This window comes from Oncorhynchus mykiss, chromosome 19 (assembly GCF_057628025.1).
Source record: "Oncorhynchus mykiss isolate SJ-2025 chromosome 19, ASM5762802v1, whole genome shotgun sequence".
NCBI classification, from domain to species: domain Eukaryota; kingdom Metazoa; phylum Chordata; class Actinopteri; order Salmoniformes; family Salmonidae; genus Oncorhynchus; species Oncorhynchus mykiss.
The window spans coordinates 14,571,888-14,598,314 of NC_143040.1; the positions used below are offsets into that span (position 1 = coordinate 14,571,888).

General features: G+C 44.9%; 1 protein-coding gene across 2 annotated transcripts in view; it reads right to left on the reverse strand.

Moving 5' to 3' along the window:
- The window catches only part of LOC118941414 (uncharacterized), an 87,528-nt gene that overhangs the window by 16,607 nt on the left and 44,494 nt on the right, over window positions 1-26,427 (reverse strand). For both annotated transcript variants that reach the window (XM_090210216.1, XM_090210215.1), the window contains exon 7: window positions 4,208-4,536. In XM_090210216.1, coding sequence (XP_090066342.1) covers window positions 4,208-4,536 — 329 coding nt within the window. The remainder of the gene's footprint in view (window positions 1-4,207; window positions 4,537-26,427) is intronic.

Below are 26,427 nucleotides of genomic sequence, written 5' to 3' on the forward strand. Positions count from 1 at the left end.
AATCCATTCCATTTCTGTCTTGGTTTGCGCTGTAGAATCTTCTACGTGGCGCTTTCAAGTGGTCTCTGCAGGCCAAGACAGCACTGGCATTCTCCTTTTAGATTAGACTCACACAAAGAGAGAGTCTGGCACTGCAGAGTCAATAGAAGGCTTATAATGCTATAAGTGAAGAGATATTTCACTGCCAAGACTCTCTAAATATCCTCCTAGCTAGCCAGACGCTATCCAGGAAATCTTCCCTACGACGGAAATGTACTCGGATGGAGGGATGAGACAGGAGGGCTATTCTCCACTCGTTTACAGCCCAGAGGATTCATCCCTCCTTCACAGTCATCCACACTATTACACTACAAGTCAACACAGTATGTACACCAGGAGATATCCACGTAGTCTAATCTAAAATAACTGATGGCACCAGATCATGGGTGTGTTCATTAGGCACCAAATGGGAGAAAACATAGTGAAACAGGTAGGGACTATAACAACGCTTTAGGTTTTCCCCCCCCCAAACGCTTCACTACTATGTGCCCTTATGAATGCGACCTGGGTTTATCTAGGGGGACATTTTAATCTAGGGGGACACTCATTAGTATTACTACTCTGTTAGAGAGTTTTAAGTTTGCTCTCGTCTTTAGTTGGCTTGACAACCTCTACAACATTCAGAGAGCTCATTGCTGTTCCTCAGATAGGAACCTCGCTTCTCCCTCTATCAGGAGGATTACGGTAGGGCTTGAAGCTTGGGGGCGGGGTTATTGATACCCCCAGATGTACAGCTCACAGGTGATGTGGTGGAACCCAACAGACCCACCCCTTTACCCTTCTCTCCCTGCCTGCAGGGAGGCTTGAAACTGCAGCTGGTGCATTAGTCCCTCTCTCCCCCCAGTCCCTCCTCCATTTCTCTCCCTCCCCCGTCTCCCCTTCAATCCATCTCTTTAATCAATAGAAAGCCAGAAAAGCATTCCAGAGCTGTCTGTCTCCTCCACAGAGGGGTTTTTGGTTAGAAAGTGGAAAAGTAAACCAACCGGACTGAAGCAGGAATCCCTTGATTTGATACAGCACTTGACACAACGAATGATTTCCTTAACTTGATAAAGAAACCAACGTTGTCTGATTCAGAACAGCATAGTGGAGATGATTTTCTACTATCTAAATGACCGCTCAGTTCACAGTCTGTCACACAACAGCACCTGTGGAGGAGTGAATGTTGTGGAAGGTGAAACCACATGGTTGTTCTTTTCTCTAGGAGATGAAACCAGGTTTACAGGAGATATTGATGGGAGAGAACACAGTCTATCACACCACTCAGGCAGAGAGACAGTGATGGGAGAGAACACAGTCTATAACACCACTCAGGCAGAGAGACAGTGATGGGAGAGAACAGTCTATAACACCACTCAGGCAGAGAGACAGTGATGGGAGAGAACACAGTCTATAACACCACTCAGGCAGAGAGACAGTGATGGGAGAGAAGTCTATCACACCACGCAGACAGCGAGACAGTGATGGGAGAGAACAGTCTATAACACCACTCAGGCAGAGAGACAGTGATGGGAGAGAACACAGTCTATAACACCACTCAGGCAGAGAGACAGTGATGGGAGAGAAGTCTATCACACCACTCAGGCAGAGAGACAGTGATGGGAGAGAACACAGTCTATAACACCACTCAGGCAGAGAGACAGTGATGGGAGAGAACACAGTCTATCCCACCACTCAGGCAGAGAGACAGTGATGGGAGAGAACACAGTCTATAACACCACTCAGGCAGAGAGACAGTGATGGGAGAGAACACAGTCTATAACACCACTCAGGCAGAGAGACAGTGATGGGAGAGAACACAGTCTATCACACCACTCAGACAGACAGACAGTATTATATCTGTCTATCACACCACTCAGACAGAGAGACAGTGATGGGAGAGAACAGTCTATAACACCACTCAGGCAGAGAGACAGTGATGGGAGACAACAGTCTATCACACCACTCAGGCAGAGAGACAGTGATGGGAGAGAACAGTCTATCACACCACTCAGACAGACAGATAGATTACTGTCTATAACACCACTCAGGCAGAGAGACCGTGATGGGAGAGAACACAGTCTATCACACCACTCAGGCAGAGAGACAGACAGACGGTGTGTGTTAATGTGAAGCTCAGTGTGTGTAACACCTCTGGTCAGGTAGGGTCAGCAGACGGTAGGCGTGGTCAACATCACATCACAAGGCTGTAGACCACCCTTCCCTCCATCTCCATGTATCCATCTTTGCCTCCCTCATTCCCTCCCTACCCCCCCCCCCCCCCCCCCCCCTCCTTTAAACACATAACAGTGATGTTACGGTTCTTCATTCATACCAGATGTGGGGTAGCATATCAGATACAACTGGGACTTGCTGTCATGTTGTAAGTGTGAGGAGAAACTAAGGACCAAATCAGCTTTAGGACATGGTAGAGATAATGAGAGAGAGAATGAAAGAGAGAGGGAGAGAGAGAGAGAGATGGAAAGAGAATGAAAGAGAGAGGGAGAGAGAGAGAGAGAGATGGAAAGAGAATGAAAGAGAGAGGGAGAGAGAGAGAGAGAGATGGAAAGAGAATGAAAGAGCGAGGGAGAGAGAGAGAGAGAGAGAGAGAGAGAGATGGAAAGAGAATGAAAGAGAGAGGGAGAGAGAGAAACGGAGAGAGAATGAAAGAGAGAATCTGGGGGAAAAGGTTGTGAGCTGCACATTCCCTAGCCAGTTGTCATACAGATGAAGAATTTGAAAAGTTCACTATGCCCTCATAAAACTGTTAAAGCAAGGTGAGCCAGTATACTTTATAAACGCCCAGGGATTTTGGCGCCTGGAGCAGATTATCACTGCTATTCCAAACATGTTCCTGCCGTACCAGAATAATTAAAAGTATGACAAAGATTCATGTGGAAATGCCTGTCATGAAAGGATTTACAGAGTAGTGAAACCTCACTCTCTCTCTGTGTTAGTAGATTCTGGTCTATAATTCGTGTTTTAATTTGGGGATGATTCCTCTCAATCCTAAATACACAAAGCATATAATTAAAAATATCCTACTGTGTTTAACATGTGCTGTCAAGAAATGTCACTTGATCACAATGAGCGTTTCCAAATGTTCGTCCTGAAGACAGAGGGTAAATATTTCTGCAAATATTTACACAGCAGCCTATTCAAGTCCGGGATTCTGTGAGTGACAGGCGGTATTATGCACACAAGCCACACCCACTCGCCTGGCTGGACCAATCGCTGGCTTAAAACACTGATAGAACACACCCTCAAAAGACATGAACCAGGAATTCAGTTTGGTTCAACAGGATCCTTGTCTAAGGAAGCCAAAGCCACGTTTAGATGGACACTATATAAGATATGGATGGGATTTTGTAGGATATTGATAGGGGATAGCAGTGTCACCAGTGTTATGATTGAGAGGCTGCTTTTGACTGGTGGCAGGCAGTCACACACACACACACACACACCTTGAACTGGCTGTTTTAGCAGTGGACAACAGAAGACAGCAGAGACAACAGATACTTCATGCATTCAGCCATCCACATTCAGCCATCCACAGCATACCGTTGACACCCACTCATCAAGTCATAGTTCTGGATGGAAAGGTCCTGTGTATTTGATGACAGCCATGGACCCTAAATGGTGAGTGGGTGTGGTGAGATTTACGGTCCTTCCTGCCTCCTCCTCCTCAGTCATGTAAACAGAAGCTCTGCAAGTCAACCAACCAACACCCACTATATCTATATTGCTACATGAATTATATCCATGGCACTACTCAAACACACACAGAGGACAGATCTGGTTCTCTGCCCTCTATAACAACAAGGCCATAGTTACTAAAATAGACCGAGGACATTCCTTTCAGCTCACCAAGCACCTAACTACAACAAACAAAACAAATCACATTTTATGTCACATGCGCCGAATACAACAGGTGTAGACATTACCGTGAAATGCTTACTTACAAGCCCTTCGTTAACATATAACCCAGTTAAGAAAATAGAGTTAGGAAAATATTAACTAAATAAACAAAAACAAATAATAATAACAATTACGAGGCTGTATACAGGAGGTACCGGTGCCAAGTCAATGTGCGAGGGTACAGGTTAGTCCAGGTCATTTGTACATGTAGGTAAGGGTGACAGAACAGCACACCAAGGTGCAGTAAAACCCAGACATATTCCTGTGTTACCTCGGTGAAGAGGTGCTGCACCACGGTAGCCAGGGCCTCTATCCGACGGTTGCCCTGGTCCAGGAGCCGTCGGAGCTGCTGAAGGCTCTGGTTCTTCTTCTCACACTGGGCACGGTACTGGGCCTCCGTAGCTGGCTTAGCCTCCACTAGAGCCCGGGCCGGGCGGGATGCCGAGACCACTGGTCCCTGGACTGGGAGAGGGACGGCAGGGACTGGGACCAGGTCTGGTTGGGGCGGCTGGGGTTGGCTGGGTCCTCCTACCTGAGTAGTGGTGCTGGTCTGGGAGAGGGTCCTCGCCAATGGCGCCCCCCGAGCCTTGTTCTTGTCCACTGAAAGAGAGCAAGGTCGGTTGAGTGTTCTGGCCAGTACTTTTAGCATGGTCTCTCACATTCCACTCTCCACAACATAGAAACACAACATACACACTAGCATGCAGTAGGATACGCCTAAAGGTCTCTGAGCAGACACCGACTGAAACCCCAGTGGAGCTAAGAAACAGTGCAGCAGTGCATGCTGGGATAGCTCTGTAATGATGGGCCCGAGGTAGAATCCAAGGATCCATTAGGAGTGCATTAGCATCAAGCCACAGTGCAGTTAGGAGACAAAACCATCCACGCCCTCCCTTTCTCTGTCCATCTCTCTCCCCCTCCCTTTCATCCCTCTCTCCCCTCCCTTTCTCCGTCCATCTATCCCCCCTCCCTTTCATCCCTCTCTCCCTCCCTCATTTTGCCATCTCTTCTCCTCTCCCTCCATCCCTCTCCTATGTATTTTGTTGTCTCAGAGCAAAGTGGACCATGGAGATTTCATGCCTGACTGAAGCTGCATGCCATGTTTTATTAGGAGGGAAAACTGGCCACAGCTCTTGACCCGACAGCAGACTGTCAATAGAGTTATGCCTGATACTTCATGTTGATCATCATACTCATCAGCAGACTGTCAATAGAGTTATGCCTGATACTTCATGTTGATCATCATACTCATCAGCAGACTGTCAATAGAGTTATCCCTGATACTTCATGTTGATCATCAGCAGACTGTCAATAGAGTTATCCCTGATACTTCATGTTGATCATCATACTCATCAGCAGACTGTCAATAGAGTTATGCCTGATACTTCATGTTGATCATCATACTCATCAGCAGACTGTCAATAGAGTTATCCCTGATACTTCATGTTGATCATCAGCAGACTGTCAATAGAGTTATCCCTGATACTTCATGTTGATCATCAGCAGACTGTCAATAGAGTTATCCCTGATACTTCATGTTGATCATCATACTCATCAGCAGACTGTCAATAGAGTTATCCCTGATACTTCATGTTGATCATCATACTCATCAGCAGACTGTCAATAGAGTTATCCCTGATACTTCATGTTGATCATCATACTCATCAGCAGACTGTCAATAGAGTTATCCCTGATACTTCATGTTGATCATCATAATCATCAGCAGACTGTCAATAGAGTTATGCCTGATACTTCATGTTGATCATCATACTCATCAGCAGACTGTCAATAGAGTTATGCCTGATACTTCATGTTGATCATCATACTCATCAGCAGACTGTCAATAGAGTTATGCCTGATACTTCATGTTGATCATCATACTCATCAGCAGACTGTCAATAGAGTTATGCCTGATACTTCATGTTGATCATCATCCTCATCAGCAGACTGTCAATAGAGTTATGCCTGATACTTCATGTTGATCATCATACTCATCAGCAGACTGTCAATAGAGTTATGCCTGATACTTCATGTTGATCATCATACTCATCAGCAGACTGTCAATAGAGTTATGCCTGATACTTCATGTTGATCATCATCCTCATCAGCAGACTGTCAATAGAGTTATGCCTGATACTTCATGTTGATCATCATACTCATCAGCAGACTGTCAATAGAGTTATGCCTGATACTTCATGTTGATCATCATAATCATCAGCAGACTGTCAATAGAGTTATGCCTGATACTTCATGTTGATCATCATAATCATCATATCTATAAATGCCAGATCAACCATCTCTATCTTTCCCTAAAGCTATCACATATAAAGTGTTAGTAAAGCTCTCTTTAATAGTGTTTGCATATGAAGATGTCCACCTGACACAGTCAACTCAATGAGAGGCAGAGTGCTATAACACTATGGGCGTCCCATCACCACACCAGCTGAGCTATGACCTTCTCCCTAAGAGGGTTAAACACTGTGATACTGCCCCCTTATGGCCACCACACTGTCAATAACCCCTCAGTCATAGAAACAGGCTTCATGTGTCACCTTGATGGGCAGTCCTGGGGCTAGAGGGATACAGTGTCAGCAGGTTTTTCAGCCCCCCACTAACACATCTGAGTCTAATAATCACCTAATCATGGTCTTCAATCTTAGACCTCAGTTTAGACAGGGCTGGAACAAAAACATGCACACACACTGTACTGTATGAGGTTTTGATCTACTGTATCAGCCTACGCCTACACCATCACTCTAGCTCTACAATAACCAGCATGGAGCTCAAACTCCATCTGTCTAGCCCTACAATAACCAGCATGGAGCTCAAACTCCATCTGTCTAGCCCTACAATAACCAGCATGGAGCTCAAACTCCATCTGCCTAGCCCTACAATAACCAGCATGGAGCTCAAACACCATCTGTCTAGGTACACAATAACCAGCATGGAGCTCAAACATCATATGTCTCTACAATAACCAGCAAGGAGCTCAAAAACCATCTGTCTAGCTCTACAATAACCAGCATGGAGCTCAAACTCCATCTGCCTAGTTCTACAATAACCAGCATGGAGCTCAAACGCCATCGGTCTAGTTCTACAATAACCAGCATGGAGCTCAAACTCCATCTGCCTAGTTCTACAATAACCAGCATGGAGCTCAAACTCCATCCGTCTAGTTCTACAATAACCAGCATGGAGCTCAAACGCCATCGGTCTAGCTCTACAATAACCAGCATGGAGCTCAAACTCAATCTGTCTAGTTCTAGAATAACCAGCATGGAGCTCAAACTCCATCTGTCTAGTTCTAGAATAACCAGCATGGAGCTCAAACTCCATCTGCCTAGTTCTACAATAACCAGAATGGAGCTCAAACTCCATTGGTCTAGTTCTACAATAACCAGAATGGAGCTCAAACTCCATCTGTCTAGCTCTACAATAACCAGAATGGAGCTCAAACTCCATCTGTCTAGTTCTACAATAACCAGCATGGAGCTCAAACTCCATCTGTCTAGCTCTACAATAACCAGCATGGAGCTCAAACTCCATCTGTCTAGTTCTAGAATAACCAGCATGGAGCTCAAACTCCATCGGTCTAGTTCTACAATAACCAGCATGGAGCTCAAACTCCATCGGTCTAGCCCTACAATAACCAGCATGGAGCTCAAACTCCATCGGTCTAGCTCTACAATAACCAGCATGGAGCTCAAACTCCATCGGTCTAGTTCTACAATAACCAGCATGGAGCTCAAACTCCATCTGTCTAGCTCTACAATAACCAGCATGGAGCTCAAACTCCATCGGTCTAGTTCTACAATAACCAGCATGGAGCTCAAACTCCATCGGTCTAGCCCTACAATAACCAGCATGGAGCTCAAACTCCATCTGTCTAGTTCTAGAATAACCAGCATGGAGCTCAAACTCCATCTGTCTCTGCAATAACCAGAATGGATCTCAAACACCATCTGTCTAGCCCTACAATAACCAGCATGGAGCTCAAACTCCATCTGTCTAGCCCTACAATAACCAGCATGGAGCTCAAACTCCATCTGTCTAGCTCTACAATAACCAGAATGGAGCTCAAACTCAATCCGTCTAGTTCTACAATAACCAGCATGGAGCTCAAACGCAAACCGTCTAGTTCTACAATAACCAGCATGGAGCTCAAACTCCATCTGCCTAGTTCTACAATAACCAGAATGGAGCTCAAACACCATCTGTCTAGCCCTACAATAACCAGCATGGAGCTCAAACTCCATTGGTCTAGTTCTACAATAACCAGCATGGAGCTCAAACTCCATCGGTCTAGCCCTACAATAACCAGCATGGAGCTCAAAAGCAAACCGTCTAGTTCTACAATAACCAGCATGGAGCTCAAACTCCATCTGTCTCTGCAATAACCAGAATGGAGCTCAAACACCATCCGTCTAGTTCTACAATAACCAGCATGGAGCTCAAACTCAATCCGTCTAGTTCTAGAATAACCAGCATGGAGCTCAAACTCAATCCGTCTAGTTCTACAATAACCAGCATGGAGCTCAAACTCAATCCGTCTAGCTCTAGAATAACCAGCATGGAGCTCAAACTCAATCAGTCTAGTTCTAGAATAACCAGCATGGAGCTCAAACTCAATCCGTCTAGCTCTAGAATAACCAGCATGGAGCTCAAACTCAATCAGTCTAGTTCTAGAATAACCAGCATGGAGCTCAAACTCAATCCGTCTAGTTCTAGAATAACCATCATGGAGAACAAACTCAATCCGTCTAGTTCTAGAATAACCAGCATGGAGCTCAAACTCAATCCGTCTAGTTCTAGAATAACCAGCATGGAGCTCAAACTCAATCCGTCTAGTTCTACAATAACCAGCATGGAGCTCAAACTCAATCCGTCTAGTTCTACAATAACCAGCATGGAGCTCAAACTCAATCCGTCTAGTTCTACAATAACCAGCATGGAGCTCAAACTCAATCCGTCTAGTTCTAGAATAACCAGCATGGAGCTCAAACTCAATCCGTCTAGTTCTAGAATAACCATCATGGAGAACAAACTCAATCCGTCTAGTTCTAGAATAACCAGCATGGAGCTCAAACTCAATCCGTCTAGTTCTAGAATAACCAGCATGGAGCTCAAACTCAATCCGTCTAGTTCTAGAATAACCAGCATGGAGCTCAAACTCAATCCGTCTAGTTCTAGAATAACCAGCATGGAGCTCAAACTCAATCCGTCTAGTTCTAGAATAACCAGCATGGAGCTCAAACTCAATCCGTCTAGTTCTAGAATAACCAGCATGGAGCTCAAACTCAATCCGTCTAGTTCTAGAATAACCAGCATGGAGCTCAAACTCAATCCGTCTAGTTCTAGAATAACCAGCATGGAGAACAAACTCAATCCGTCTAGTTCTAGAATAACCAGCATGGAGCTCAAACTCAATCCGTCTAGTTCTAGAATAACCAGCATGGAGCTCAAACTCAATCAGTCTAGTTCTAGAATAACCAGCATGGAGCTCAAACTCAATCCGTCTAGTTCTAGAATAACCAGCATGGAGAACAAACTCAATCCGTCTAGTTCTAGAATAACCAGCATGGAGCTCAAACTCAATCCGTCTAGTTCTAGAATAACCAGCATGGAGCTCAAACTCAATCCGTCTAGTTCTAGAATAACCAGCATGGAGCTCAAACTCAATCCGTCTAGTTCTAGAATAACCAGCATGGAGCTCAAACACCATCTGTCTAGTTCTACAATAACCAGCATGGAGCTCAAACTCAATCAGTCTAGTTCTAGAATAACCAGCATGGAGCTCAAACTCAATCCGTCTAGTTCTAGAATAACCAGCATGGAGAACAAACTCAATCCGTCTAGTTCTAGAATAACCAGCATGGAGCTCAAACTCAATCTGTCTAGTTCTAGAATAACCAGCATGGAGCTCAAACTCAATCCGTCTAGTTCTAGAATAACCAGCATGGAGCTCAAACTCAATCTGTCTAGTTCTAGAATAACCAGCATGGAGCTCAAACACCATCTGTCTAGTTCTACAATAACCAGCATGGAGCTCAAACTCAATCAGTCTAGTTCTAGAATAACCAGCATGGAGCTCAAACTCAATCCGTCTAGTTCTAGAATAACCAGCATGGAGAACAAACTCAATCCGTCTAGTTCTAGAATAACCAGCATGGAGCTCAAACTCAATCTGTCTAGTTCTAGAATAACCAGCATGGAGCTCAAACTCAATCCGTCTAGTTCTAGAATAACCAGCATGGAGCTCAAACTCAATCTGTCTAGTTCTAGAATAACCAGCATGGAGCTCAAACTCAATCCGTCTAGTTCTAGAATAACCAGCATGGAGCTCAAACTCAATCCGTCTAGTTCTAGAATAACCAGCATGGAGCTCAAACTCAATCCGTCTAGTTCTAGAATAACCATCATGGAGCTCAAACTCCATCTGTCTAGTTCTAGAATAACCAGCATGGAGCTCAAACTCAATCCGTCTAGTTCTAGAATAACCATCATGGATCTCAAACTCCATCCGTCTAGTTCTAGAATAACCAGCATGGAGCTCAAACTCAATCCGTCTAGTTCTACAATAACCAGCATGGAGCTCAAACTCAATCAGTCTAGTTCTAGAATAACCAGCATGGAGCTCAAACTCCATCCGTCTAGTTCTACAATAACCAGCATGGAGCTCAAACTCAATCCGTCTAGTTCTAGAATAACCATCATGGAGCTCAAACTCCATCTGTCTAGTTCTAGAATAACCAGCATGGAGCTCAAACTCAATCCGTCTAGTTCTAGAATAACCATCATGGATCTCAAACTCCATCCGTCTAGTTCTAGAATAACCAGCATGGAGCTCAAACTCAATCCGTCTAGTTCTACAATAACCAGCATGGAGCTCAAACTCAATCAGTCTAGTTCTAGAATAACCAGCATGGAGCTCAAACTCCATCCGTCTAGTTCTACAATAACCAGCATGGAGAACAAACTCCATCCGTCTAGTTCTAGAATAACCAGCATGGAGCTCAAACTCAATCCGTCTAGTTCTACAATAACCAGCATGGAGCTCAAACTCAATCAGTCTAGTTCTAGAATAACCAGCATGGAGCTCAAACTCCATCCGTCTAGTTCTAGAATAACCAGCATGGAGCTCAAACTCAATCCGTCTAGTTCTAGAATAACCAGCATGGAGAACAAACTCAATCAGTCTAGTTCTAGAATAACCATCATGGGCTCAGACACACTCATATCAAACAATTTACTAATCCAATCTCCAATTACATTGCATTATCCTATTAGTCAACAGCCATTTATTAACAGTTTGACACTAATCTGCCATTTGGGTTATAAATATTTTCTTGTCATGCATTTTCTGTTTCCAAATTCAATGCATCAGTGTGTGTGTGCATAGGGACACCTGGACAGACAGTGGTGGAACATGCTTGAGTATGAAACGTGTGTGTGTGTGTGTGTGTGTGTGTTAGTGGGTAATTAGCACTCTGTCAGTGTGTCTGCCTCTTCTAATGGCATTGTGGTCGACAACCCCACACCCTGGGACACACACGACTAGAGACTATCCGTAACACACAGAGTTTCAACGCTTCCTCGAGCATGTCGCACCACTGCCAGTCTGGATGTCCCCATGCATGGCTTGAGCTAACAGGGGGAGCGGTGCCTACTTTCATCCTGTGTTTTCACAGCCAACCACAGCACCCAAACGACAACACCACACCCACACACACAGGGGCATCCTGTGGGTGACTGCTAATCGCTAAATCTCTTTTAACACACCAGGGAGGGGAAACCAAAACATCCTCCCAGTAGGCACGCACACACACACACACACACACACACACACACACACACACAACCCACATGAATAGTCTTCATTCAGAAGCATAAACAACTGTAATTTATGACAATCATCTTGGTTTAGGGAGGAAACTCCTAAAGAGAACCAAAACAAAGGCCATGGGGGTTTATCTGATCTGCCTCAGAGGCGGATGTCACTGGACCAATATATAGACCACTATTATATAACATGTTTGCCAGTAGTATTTCTGTTTACTGGGAGGAGCTTCAGATATATTTACATCATATTCAGCAACATATCGTCACCTTTTACAAAATGTCTCTTGCTTATTTTTTCTCCATTCTCCTTTCTGGAGGAAAAAAGAGTCAAGCAGACATTTTGCAGAGTGTGTACCTGAGATCTGCCACGCAGGCTGATAGAGGTTCAGGGCCCAGTCTGTGAGAGAGATGTCAGTCAGTTAGCCACTTAGCATGCAGTGGGATATTATGTGCATCCCAAATGGCACCCTACTCCCTATTTAGTGCACTACTTTTAACCAGTGCGCTATATAGGGAAGGTGGTGCCATTTGGAACATATTTTACAAGTTAGGGGAAAAAAAGTCTCTGGATGGAAGTTGGGCACAGATCTAGGATCAGCTTTTCCTCCACAAGTCATGACTATCATGGGGAGAAACACTACACTGATCTTGGATCAGTGTCTAGAGGAGACGTTAAGAGGTGCTACTGAAAGGGAGAGATGAGGTGCTGGATGAAAGGAGGAAGAAGACGAGCGGAGAGGGTGTCTTTTAGTTGAGGATGGCGTGTGTGTGTGTGTGTGTGTGTGTGTGTGTGTGTGTGTGTGTGTTAGATCTGTCATCTGAGTAAATCAAACCCTTTTGAAACGTATTCCCAACCGAACTGAAACCATGTTGGTGTTTGAGGCTACTGTAGTTTGCCAGAATGTAGAGAGTGAGAGTTGGACAGAGAGCCAATCCCTCATCAACTGTACAGTATTAATTACACTCCTGACTGCTGCTCCAATGGGCTGGGTCGCAAAAATGCAACCCACTTCATAGGAGGGATTAAGACTGGATTACTGTGTGTGTGTGTGTGTGTGTGTGTGTGTGTGGGTGGGTGTTGGGGGCAGTAGCTTTTCCACCCAGATCAGCCTTTCAGAGCATTGAGCAGTGTGCAAAAGCTATAGCCAAAATTATGACCCCCTGCACACACACACACACACACACACACACAAACACAGCTCAGCGCTGTGAAAGTCTGATCTGGGTGGAAAAGCTACTGCCCCCAACACACACACACACACACACACACAGTAATCCAGTCTTAATCCATCCTATGAAGTGGGTTGTATTTTAATTTGCCAGCCCATTGGAGCAGCAGTCAGGAGAGTGTAATTAATACTGTACAGTTGATGAGGGATTGGCTCTCTGTCCAACTCTCACTCTACATTCTGGCAAACTACAGTAGCCTCAAACACCAACATGGTTTCAGTTCGGTTGGGAATACGTTTCAAAAGGGTTTGATGTGCCAGAGGCAGTAAACAGTGCCCATCACTTGTGCACACACACACACACACACACACACACACAATCCCGCAGTCTTAATCTGGGTGGGATTAAAGATACCCCCTGCCGTGCTCAGATGAAACATCAAATCTGGAAAAATGAAAAGTGTGAATCTGACGGCATTAATCCGCAAACTGCATCTGCAGCAGATTTGTCAAATGAGGATTTTGATGCACATTACTTAAAAGATGTGGCGTCAACAGCATTGGATACACCCATGTAAAAGCTTGCTGGGCCACAGGCAGGAGGGCGAGAGTCTGTGCGCTAGCCTGGCCTAGAATGGGCTTCACAGAACATATTTACCGGCTGTTATCTCAGTATTAGACGCTATCTCTTTGACAACCTTGAGGTGACTATGGAATATAAGTATGATTAGAAACTGAAGTGTAAGACACATTGTAAATAAACCAAGCACCCAATAAGGCCGAGAACTTCTCATATACCACCCTGTACCCCACATAGTGTACTGTTTCTGACCAGGGCCCTATATCGGGAACAGGGTGTCAGTTGAGATGCAGGCGCAAGTGAACATATCCCCGGTGACACGGCTACAGACTCCTAGAAAATCTAGAAGGACCCTTGGCCCACCTGCAGTCCAGTCAAAGTTCATTAACTGCAATAACTGGGGCCTCGTAGACCGTATCGCTTGTCTAACGAGGCGACTGCACTCCCAACCCGGCTGTATCCATGGCAACACATGGAGAAATATCGACGTCAGCGGAGGCTGCTGAGGGGAGGACGGCTCATAATAATGGCTGGAACGGAGACAACGGAATGGCATCAAACCATGTGTATTTTATGTTTTTGATGCCATTCCACCTATTTGGCACCAGCCGTTACCACAAGCCCGTCCTCCCCAATTAATGTGCCACCAACCTCCTGTGGTCGGTGTGTGGAGTGAGTGAGAGAACATGGGGTGTCATTAGCACATGTGTGCCTAGCAACACTGAACTGGGGTCCTTATAGTGCTCCACTGATTGGGTCTGCCCAGCAATATGCCTGTACAGAAATGCTTACTGACCTGTTTTAAATTAGCCTACATCCCTAAAAACAGGTTGCCTGGTATAAAAATAACATAGATTTGATATCTGTTCATCACATAAATATGAGAACCAGAAGGCATGGCTGGCTGAATTCATTAGAGAATATAAACATTCCTTTAGAGAATGTATAATCTTATCGCTCCCAAAATACCACTACTCCCTCCAGTACACCAGACAGATTTCAGAAAGGAACATCTCTCCCTGGTCCCTCCTTTGGAATATTCTGTCCTCATTCCACCAGATAATTCCCTCATCAGGCGAACGCTGAAAAAACATTGAGATTAGCTCTTGCACGAATGGGCAACCTTGCCGCAGAGCAGGCAGTGACTAAAGCCTGCTGTAACCTACATTTCTCTCGCAGCAGAGAAGTGGGTCTCTAAACCACTAAGATGGAGGCCGCCCTCAGACAGACACGTGCAGCCTGAGCTTGGATACAAAACAACACGTCATATTACGGTTTTACTATTACACACTCCGTTGCACTGCTATTCTAGCCGGTATAGATATAACCATTTAATAACAGAAATAGAACGCAGACAGAGATGTGGAGTCTAGTTTGAATACAAAAACAGCAGGTCAGGCTAAAGTACAGGTTTCAACAGACGAAATGCCAAAGACTAAATAGCAAGAAAAAAACACCTCAGTAAATAGACAACCTTTTGAAACAGATAGAGGGAGGAGTCAAGTGTGTGATTGACACAAAACCAGCATGCCAGCCCATAGTACTGTTTCATAATAGATACAATGACACAGAACACAAAGAAAAGGCCTGTTCCAGACCGTCTTAACATAGTGGTTTAATGACAGAACGATGGTCAGGCTACTAGGAGCCAGATGAGGATGTGTGTCTGGGTACCATGGGAGTCAAGGCCCTCTGGGCTTCACGGTTAGAAGAAGCCCTCTGGGCTTCACGGTTAGAAGAAGCCCTCTGGGCTTCACGGTTAGAAGAAGCCCTCTGGGCTTCACGGTTAGAAGAAGCCCTCTGGGCTTCACGGTTAGAAGAAGCCCTCTGCCTTGCCGGCTATTCACCACCACGCTATGGTGGAGCCACTAGTGTAGAAAACACACACACAAATACACACACAGACTCATAGAGAGTGGCATCTAATTTGTAGACATGGCGGCTATACACAACAGTGAGAGAACCCCCTGGTAAAGAAGGACTGCAAGGCAACAATGGCTGCCGCGGCACGGGGGTAGGAATAGGGAACGTGGGAGATAAGACAACGGAGGAGGGGTACGATGAATGGAGTGATGAGGTGTGTGTGTGTGTGTGTGTCTCAGACCTGCATGGAACACCACAGTGGTCTTCTTGCATCCCGAGAGGAGTTGGAGATTCCGGAACAATCCTTTGGCTGTCAACTTCACATGGAAGTTAGACAGAGAGAGTCTAGGAGACCATAACATGTCTCTGGTGAGAGATTCCTCTAGTATAGAAGTAAAGAAAAAAGGAGGGAACAATCCACTGTCTCTAGTCTTTAGTCTCTAGGTAGATACTCCTCCAGACTAGGTTGGTCTCTAGGTAGATACTCCTCCAGACTAGGTTAGTCTCTAGGGTAGATACTCCTCCAGACTAGGTTAGTCTCTAGGTAGATACTCCTCCAGACTAGGTTAGTCTCTAGGTAGATACTCCTCCAGACTAGGTTAGTCTCTAGGGTAGATACTCCTCCAGACTAGGTTAGTCTCTAGGTAGATACTCCTCCAGACTAGGTTAGTCTCTAGGTAGATACTCCTCCAGACTAGGTTAGTCTCTAGGTAGATACTCCTCCAGACTAGGTTAGTCTCTAGGTAGATACTCCTCCAGACTAGGTTAGTCTCTAGGTAGATACTCCTCCAGACTAGGTTAGTCTCTAGGTAAATACTCCTCCAGACTAGGTTAGTCTCTAGGGTAGATCCTCCTCCAGACTAGGTTAGTCTCTAGGTAGATACTCCTCCAGACTAGGTTAGTCTCTAGGGTAGATCCTCCTCCAGACTAGGTTAGTCTCTAGGTAGATACTCCTCCAGACTAGGTTAGTCTCTAGGGTAGATCCTCCTCCAGACTTGGTTAGTCTCTAGGTAGATACTCCTCCAGACTAGGTTAGTCTCTAGGGTAGATACTCCTCCAGACTAGGTTGGTCTCTAGGTAGATACTCCTCCAGACTAGGTTAGTCTCTAGGGTAGATACTCCTCCAGACTAGGTTAGTCTCTAGGGTAGATACTCCTCCAGACTAGGTTGGTCTCTAGGGTAGATACTCCTCCAGACTAGGTTGGTCTCTAGGGTAGATACTCCTCCAGACTAGGTTGGTCTCTAGGGTAGATACTCCTCCAGACTAGGTTGGTCTCTAGGGTAGATACTCCTACAGACTAGGTTGGTCTCTAGGGTAGATCCTCCTCCAGACTAGGTTAGTCTCTAGGGTAGATCCTCCTCCAGACTAGGTTGGTCTCTGGGGTAGATCCTCCTCCAGACTAGGTTAGTCTCTAGGTAGATACTCCTCCAGACTAGGTTGGTCTCTAGGGTAGATACTCCTCCAGACTAGGTTGGTCTCTAGGGTAGATACTCCTCCAGACTAGGTTAGTCTCTAGGGTAGATACTCCTCCAGACTAGGTTAGTCTCTAGGGTAGATACTCCTCCAGACTAGGTTGGTCTCTAGGGTAGATACTCCTCCAGACTAGGTTGGTCTCTAGGGTAGATACTCCTCCAGACTAGGTTGGTCTCTAGGGTAGATACTCCTCCAGACTAGGTTGGTCTCTAGGGTAGATACTCCTACAGACTAGGTTGGTCTCTAGGGTAGATCCTCCTCCAGACTAGGTTAGTCTCTAGGGTAGATCCTCCTCCAGACTAGGTTGGTCTCTGGGGTAGATCCTCCTCCAGACTAGGTTAGTCTCTAGGTAGATACTCCTCCAGACTAGGTTGGTCTCTAGGGTAGATACTCCTCCAGACTAGGTTGGTCTCTAGGGTAGATACTCCTCCAGACTAGGTTGGTCTCTAGGGTAGATACTCCTACAGACTAGGTTGGTCTCTAGGGTAGATCCTCCTCCAGACTAGGTTAGTCTCTAGGGTAGATCCTCCTCCAGACTAGGTTGGTCTCTGGGGTAGATCCTCCTCCAGACTAGGTTAGTCTCTAGGTAGATACTCCTCCAGACTAGGTTGGTCTCTAGGGTAGATACTCCTCCAGACTAGGTTGGTCTCTAGGGTAGATACTCCTCCAGACTAGGTTGGTCTCTAGGGTAGATACTCCTCCAGACTAGGTTAGTCTCTAGGGTAGATACTCCTCCAGACTAGGTTGGTCTCTAGGGTAGATACTCCTCCAGACTAGGTTGGTCTCTAGGTAGATACTCCTCCAGACTAGGTTAGTCTCTAGGGTAGATCCTCTTCCAGACTAGGTTGGTCTCTAGGGTAGATACTCCTCCAGACTAGGTTGGTCTCTAGGGTAGATACTCCTCCAGACTAGGTTAGTCTCTAGGGTAGATCCTCCTCCAGACTAGGTTAGTCTCTAGGGTAGATCCTCCTCCAGACTAGGTTGGTCTCTAGGGTAGATACTCCTCCAGACTAGGTTAGTCTCTAGGTAGATACTCCTCCAGACTAGGTTGGTCTCTAGAGTAGATACTCCTCCAGACTAGGTTGGTCTCTAGGGTAGATACTCCTCCAGACTAGGTTGGTCTCTAGGTAGATAATCCTCCAAGGAGGGAACAAGAGAAAAAGACTCCCAACAAAAACAAGTCCAAAAGAGCAGCTACACCACTCCCAGATAGAGGGAGAGAGAGAGCTACACCACTCCCAGATAGAGGGGGAGAGAGAGCTACACCACTCCCAGATAGAGGGAGAGCTACACCACTCCCAGATAGAGGGAGAGGGAGAGCTACACCACTCCCAGATAGAGGGAGAGAGAGAGCTACACCACTCCCAGATAGAGGGAGAGCTACACCACTCCCAGATAGAGGGAGAGGGAGCACTACACCACTCCCAGATAGAGGGAGAGAGAGAGCTACACCACTCCCAGATAGAGGGGGGAGAGAGCTACACCACTCCCAGATAGAGGGAGAGAGAGAGAGCTACACCACTCCCAGATAGAGGGAGAGGGAGAGCTACACCACTCCCAGATAGAGGGGGAGAGAGAGCTACACCACTCCCAGATAGAGGGAGAGAGAGCTACACCACTCCCAGATAGAGGGAGAGAGAGAGCTACACCACTCCCAGATAGAGGGGGAGAGAGAGATACACCACTCCTAGATAGAGGGGGAGAGAGAGCTACACCACTCCCAGATAGATGGAGAGGGAGAGCTACACCACTCCCAGATAGAGGGAGAGGGAGAGCTACACCACTCCCAGATAGAGGGAGAGGGAGAGCTACACCACTCCCAGATAGCGAGAGAGAGCTACAGGAGCTGTGAATGAGTGCGGAAGCGTAGGGGGAAAAAATTACACTCGAGCTGTACCCCCAGCCAATGGAAAACAAGAGAAAATGGCGCCAAAAATAGCATTGTTTTTCTGCCACCTGCAGTAGAGGCAGTAACGGTATGGTAGAGATAGTCCAGGTCTAGTCTGTAGTAGAATCCTCAGAGAGAAAGGAACAAATGTAGGCAGAAACACTGACGATGATGATGAAGATAATCTCTTCTTCAGAGGATCAGCGGTAGTATGCAATGTCCCCTAGTGATGCCTCACACACACACAGCCGCGCACACAGACACACACACTGCAACAAACACACACTGCAGCATTTGGGACCAATAGGCGTTAGAGGTTCTCTTTCACACAAACACACGGTTAGAAAAAGCTCAGCCTCGGCATCTCTGTGTATCTCACATTGGTTCTTTCGATAGTACTGTGAAGAAAACACACAGAGAGATGCTGCTAGGGATGGAGGGATGGAGGGAGGGAGGGAGGAGGGAGGAGTGTGCGCAGAGCGGCAAGTGGGAGGGACATGAGAATAACATCTCTCGCTCTCCTTCACTCCCAGGGTGAACATGTGAGGGGGAGGATGGACGGATGGATGGAGGGATGAAAAGGAGAAGAGAAGGTGGGAGGATGCAGATGGTTCATACCGAGGTTCCAACTGATGGGAGAGCAGAGATAAAGGAGAGAAGAAAAATGTGCATCCTTGAAAGCAGGAGGCCCCACCCCTCTCCCATCACTCCCCTCTCTCTTTCTATTCCTTCTATCTCCATCTCTCCCTCTGTGGCAGGTGCTGTGTTAAGCCTATTCACTGGGAGGGTGGAGTCTGTGAAAGGGATGCATTTGTCACACATAAAACAAACACACACGCCTCAGAATATTGATGAGTGACACTGTTCTACAGGGTGGCTGTACAGGCAGCCTGTGAATGGCTGTCCAATTCCTTCCTTCAGCTGCTCTTTTCACTGTCTGGAGAATCAGCGTGGAATACACACCACAGGGGCTATATGGATGATGAGGCACAGATAAACACTGGACCATAGAGATGGCTGGGATTCAATGCGACTGACATTCTGTTGGGGGTTTATTAATTTAATTAATGCTAATAGATATTGATGTCCCAACAACACCTAATCAATAATGACAAGATACGCATTGGAGCACATTGGAGGGTGTGGTAGTGAATGATCAAATGTGAATCAGGGGGTGTCAGTCACATGATGGCACTTCCTACTCTTCCCCCTGTTATGATGTGGAGGGGAAGGTTAGTGTTAGGACATAGACAAACACACTCTCCAGGATACACTTCCACACTCCACCACCAGAGGGCAGCAACCAGGTCTAGGTGCTGAGCCAAGGCTTGATAAGCACATCAGGTACTGACAATTAAGGTGATGTCACAGTGGCAGCTTGGGGAACCAACTCGTTTTGTTCGAGGGCTTTCGTTAGTTTTTTGAGTCTTTAGTTTGGGAAGGCCTTTTCTTTTTTGTACATATTTAAGTTTCAGCACCATCTGAAGAAATAATCATTTGCTTGGACTGGCCGACCCAGACGTCAAGAGAGACAGAGCTGGCCCTGGACCAAGGTAAGGTTGCTCTCTCCCTGGGCACAGTACATTCAACATTGAGGTGCATATGCTGATTTCTCACAAATGCACACATTCATTCAGGTTACAGACCATGTAACTATGTAACTAAGACCCCTAGACATAATGAGTCAGGTTACAGACCATGTAACTATGTAACTAAGACCCCTAGACATAATGTGTCAGGTTACAGACCATGTAACTATGTAACTAAGACCCCTAGACATAATGTGTCAGGTTACAGACCATGTAACTATGTAACTAAGACCCCTAGACATAATGTGTCAGGTTACAGACCATGTAACTATGTAACTAAGACCCCTAGACATATTGAGTCAGGTTACAGACCATGTAACTATGTAACTAAGACCCCTAGACATAATGAGTCAGGTTACAGACCATGTAACTATGTAACTAAGACCCCTAGACATAATGAGTCAGGTTACAGACCATGTAACTATGTAACTAAGACCCCTAGACATAATGAGTCAGGTTACAGACCATGTAACTATGTAACTAAGACCCCTAGACATATTGAGTCAGGTTACAGACCATGTAACTATGTAACTAAGACCCCTAGACATAATGAGTCAGGTTACAGACCATGTAACTATGTAACTAAGACCCCTAGACATAATGAGTCAGGTTACAGACCATGTAACTAAGACCCCTAGACATAATGAGTCAGGTTACAGACCATGTAACGAGGCCAAAGACCCCTAGACTTAACCAACGCAACAATATTAGTAGGCTAGTTAATGGGTTTGTAACACCCCTCTCTCCTCCACATCCCCCTCTCCTCTCCTCCGAGGCAGCCGTGGTTTACAGGGACAAGGTCACTCCAGAGAGAAATCTGTGTGAGTGAGTGAGTGAGTGAGTGAGAGATGGAAAGAGAGAGAGAGAGAGACGGCAGTTGGGTATGGCCATACCCGAGCTCAACACCAACAATTTAAAATTGGTACTAAAATCCATCCAATCCATCCTTTTAAAAGGCCAATTCGGTCTCAGGGCCACCGGAACATCTGTTGCAAGTCGGCATTTCGTTTTCAAATCAGGTGTGGCAGCGCCACTTTTGATTTATACTGAACAAAAATATAAACGCGTGGTAACACATGGTCTGCAGTTTTTAGTCCGGTTGGATGTACTGCCATATTCTCTAAAACGACGTTGGAGGAGGCTCATGGTAGAGAAATTAACATTCAATTATCTGCTCTGGTGGACATTCCTGCAGTCAGCATGCCGATTGTATGCTCCCTCAAAACTTGAGACATCTGTGGCATTGGGTTGTGTGACAAAACTGCACATTTTAGAGTGGCCTTTTATTGTCCCCAAGCACAAGGTGCACCTGTGTAATGATCATGCTTTTTAAAATAATCTTCCTGATATGCCACAACTGTCAGGTGGATGGATTATCTTGGCAAAGGAGAAATGCTCACAAACAGGGACGTAAAACACATTTGTGCCAAAAAATTGGAGAGAAATAAGCTTTGCTTTTGTGCATATGGAACATTTCAGCTCATGGGACCAAAACAACATGTTGCATTTATATGTTTGTCGGTAGAGTTTAATAGCAAAGTGCTGTTTCTTTAGACCCATTTGCCTCATGATTTGTCGAACTCAACACACAGAATGTCTTTGTCCTTCATATCGGAGTTCAGCTACAGCGCTTTGCGTGTCTCAACCAATCAGATTCACAGAAATCACGGGCCGAGCACAGCGCACAAAGCTCAAGGGGCTCTCTCTACTTTCCTCTGGTATTTAGCAAGCGTGATAACCCATCACTTCCCACACAAGCAAAAACTCTTACATAAATGTAGCAGCCTAAACACCAGCCATCTGACATGCTGTATTGCATGGAAATCAGACTCTTTTTCAGTCTGATCAACTGTAGACTAGGCTACTAACAATAACAGCTGCGTCGTGTAGCCTACTATGCACCCTGTTCCTCTGGCCAGGGTAGACGAAGCGGTAACATTGTGTATTTATAGCCCATTTGTTCGTGAGGAAATGTGAATGGGATCAAATTTGGTTTATATTCAATTTTGGTCTGACTAGGCTCTCTAGACCTTTTCCAATCCAAAATGATTAAGTGGAATGAATCAATAAACACAGTAGTTGACACTCAGACTGGTTTGTAATTAGGCCTACAGTTGCATAGCGCAGACTATACGCAACCTGCATAAAGCAAGCTCAGCCCTGTGAGTTTTATTGTCCAATCATGTTGCTTCTCTGTGTCGGTGTATAGGAAACCAACATAGTTCTGCTTTTAAATATAATTCATATTAACAAGTACAAAGTTGTTGAAGTTTGACAGGGTTTATCCTCCTCCTCGAGGCCAGGAGTTTTCCAGGAATGATTTAAAACCCTGTGACCTGATTAGAAATACTCCGGTCCCATATGAATCCTTTTTACAACATATTAATCACGTCAACCTGTAAAAGGTCCAGAGTTTCACCTGGTTAGGCTACCAGATCAGGAACGACTACGTACCACACCACTCTGGGACCTGTGGTGCCACCTCTGAGCAGTCTGACTTTAGGACCATGCAGACGCCTCGGAGCGGAAGGGAAGGCAGTAAAATAAGCTCCTTGTCACTTTGCCATACCCTAAGTTTCACTAAAATGACACCCCTGAAATGCATGGTCCTGTATCCAACAATGTGACAGAACTAACAAAAACAATATTTTAGTTTGACAAATGAGACTCGAAGAATCTCCAAGTGGTCACTTCATGTAAGAGCCCCACTTGAGAAATATGTCCTGAGCTACAAGGCAAGACAACTCAAGTACAACCCAGGCCTGAAGTATAAATAGTCCCATAGCAGCGCTGCACTGATCCAATATCTAAACTTAGGCAGGGGGCAACAAACTGAATAAAGTCGGTCTTAAAAAAGAAAACTGAAAACAGGCATCTTGCCAGACAGCTTCAACAGCCATTGTAACCGCTGTCCTGTAAAGCCATTGTTTTGTGTGTGTGTGTGTGTGTGTGTGTGTGTGTGTGTGTGTGTGTGTGTGCGCGCGTGCGTGGTATGCCGAAGGGGGTGACAGCATGTCTGCAACTGGTGGCTCCCCACAAACCCCCAATGGGAGTTCCTGATGCAACCGCAGCAGAGAGGCAGCCAGGCGCCGAGGCCTAGCCCAATCAAGACCAGCCCAGGCTGGGGGAGGGGACTAACCACAGACCCATGCTTGACCAGGCCTCCAGGAACACATCCATAATTCAAAGCCTCTGTGAGATGGCCTAAATATGTTAACTAAAAGCACTGTACTTTCTGCTTTTTTAAAGACTGATTTGGGATCAGCAATCGCAAACCCAAATCTAACCTCAACTCTTATGAGCTGAGCAACAAAAACTAATCTGAGACCTGTTGATAGGAGCACGTTCGGACCACATGTCCTTAGTAGTGGCATTATTGGCAACTGTCAACAGTAAAGATCACAGTAAAGATCGCAGGACGAATGGCCCTAGTGTCAACACATTACTTTGGACTCAAACGACTGCCCTATTCTCCTCCTGACTCACCACACGGTGCCAACCTGCCAGTTAAAACAGATGGGAATCGCCACCGTAGAGCACATGTCCACAACAATGCAGTCAAAGGTAAGAAGTATTTGTAGCGACGCCAGGGCACTGCTGACGTGGCCGGCCGGCATCTGTGACAAGCCTGGTTACAACAGCGCTGCTTAACCATGCACGCACACAGGGTGTGTGTGTGACAGAGGCAACAGTTTAGCCTAGTTTCACTCCAAGTGATTTCCATCAGTCCCCTGTATCCCTTTAATGACAGGAAGGGTTCGGGACACCATTCTTTGTGTGTTTGTTTACCCTTGTCACGAGCTTGTGAGCTCCGAGCTAGTCAGCCAGAACGCACAACCCAAACGCTCCTAATGACCCACACACACATGGGAATGCTTTCCAAATCGCTAACACGTTTTTACATTCTTCTATTTATAATTTTCTCCCTCTTATCTCCCCAATTAGGCTACAGAAGTCCATAAATGTGTTTTAAATAGAAAACCTTTGAACTAAACACAGTGACTTAAAACCAGTGGTGGAAAAAGTATCCAATTCTTGATTAAAAGTAAAGATTCCTTAATAGAAAATGCCTCAAGTAAAAGTGAAAGTCACCCAGTAAAATACTACTTGAGTAAAAGTCACCCAGTAAAATACTACTTGAGTAAAAGTCACCCAGTAAAATACTACTTGAGTAAAAGTCTAAATGTATTTGGTTTTAAATATACTTAAGAATCAAATGTAAATGTAATTGCTCAAATGTACTTAAGTATCAAAAGTAAAAGTTTTCTATTTTTCTTTTAAAGGATAGCCAGGGGCTCCAACACTCAGACACAATTTACAAACAAAGCATGTGTGTTTAGTGAATCTGCCAGATCAGGTATTAGGGATGGCCAGGGATGTTCTCTTGATAAGTGTGTGAATTGGACTATTTTCCTGTCCTGCTAATAAGCATTCAAAATGTAACAAGTACTTCTGGGTGTCAGGGAAACTGCATGGAGTAAAAAGTACATGATTTTCTTTAGAAATGTAGTGAAGTAAAAGTATAAGTTTTCAAAAATGTTAACCATAAATTACAGGTACCAAAAACATTCTTATGTAATACTTGAAAGTTTTTTTTTAACTTAAAAGTACTTCACACCACTGCTTCAGTGAAATGAAATGAGGTGAAAAGTTAGTTCATCGTTATAGAAACCCTTTCGGATTATACTGTATATTGATCTAGAATTATTCAGTCAGCCATCTGTGATGTAACAACATTGCAACACTTTTGACAACACTGGTCAAGGGAAGTGCACTGATACAACGTGCAAGTGATATCGTCCTACGTCATACTTCCTGTTCCTGTCCCCTAATCTTTTGAATGTGCTTGCTTGATTATATCATCAAATTCATGAAAACTAGGTCATTTAAGATATATACAGGACCAGTCAAAAGTTTGGAAACACCTACTCATTCCAGGGTTTTTCTTTATTTTGACCATTTTATACAATATAGAATAATAGTGAAGACATCCAAACTATGAAATAACACATATGGAATCATGTAGTTACCAAACAAGTGTTAAAAAAAACTCTTAAGGATCCATCCCTTTTTTTCCCCAATTTGCCCCTAAAATGACACACCCAAATCTAACAGCTTGTAGCTCAGGACCTGAAGCAAGCATTTTCTTGATACCATTTGAAAGGAAACACTCTGAAGTTTGTGGAAATGTGAAATGAATGTAGAAGAACAACGCCCTAGATCTGGTAAAAGATCATACAAAGAAAAAAAACATGCGTTGAATTTTTCATATTTGAAATGCAAGAAAAAGGCCATAATGTATTATTCCAGCCCAGGTTTAATTCAGACTTTGACCACTAGGTGGCAGCAGTGTATGTGCAAAGTTTTAGACTGATCCAATGAACCTTTGCATATCTGTTCAAGACTGCCCAAATGGTTCATTAATACATTTAAGTTCATAATTGTGAACTCTCCTCAAACAATAGCGTGGTTTTCTTTCACTGTAATAGCTACTGTAAATTGGACAGTGCAGTTAGATTAACAAGAATTTAAAGCTTTCTGCCCATATCAGATATGTCTGTCCTGGGAAATATTCATGTAACTTATAAACTCATGCTAATCACATTAGCCTACGTTAGCTTAACCATCCCGTGGGGGATACACCGGTCCTGTAGAGTTTAAACAAAAATATATATATTCTATACTTGATATTCTTCAAAGTAGCCACCCTTTGCCTTGTTGACAGCTTTGCACATGCTTGGCATTCTCTCAACCAGCTTCATGAGGTAGTCACCTGGAATGCGTTTCAATTAACAGGTGTACCTTGTTAAAAGTTAATTTGTAGAATTTCTTTCCTTCTTAATCCATTTGAGCCAATCAGCTGTGTGGTGACAAGGTAGAGGTGGTATACAGAAGACAGCCCTGTTTGGTAAAAGACCAAGTCCGTATTATGGGAAGAACAGCTCAGATAAGCAAAGAGAAAGACAGTCCATCATTACTTTAAGACATGAAGGTCAGTCAATGCGGAAAATGTCAAGAACTTTGACATTTTCTTCAAGTGCAGTCGCAAAAACCATCAAGCGCTATGATGAAACTGGCTCTCATGAGGA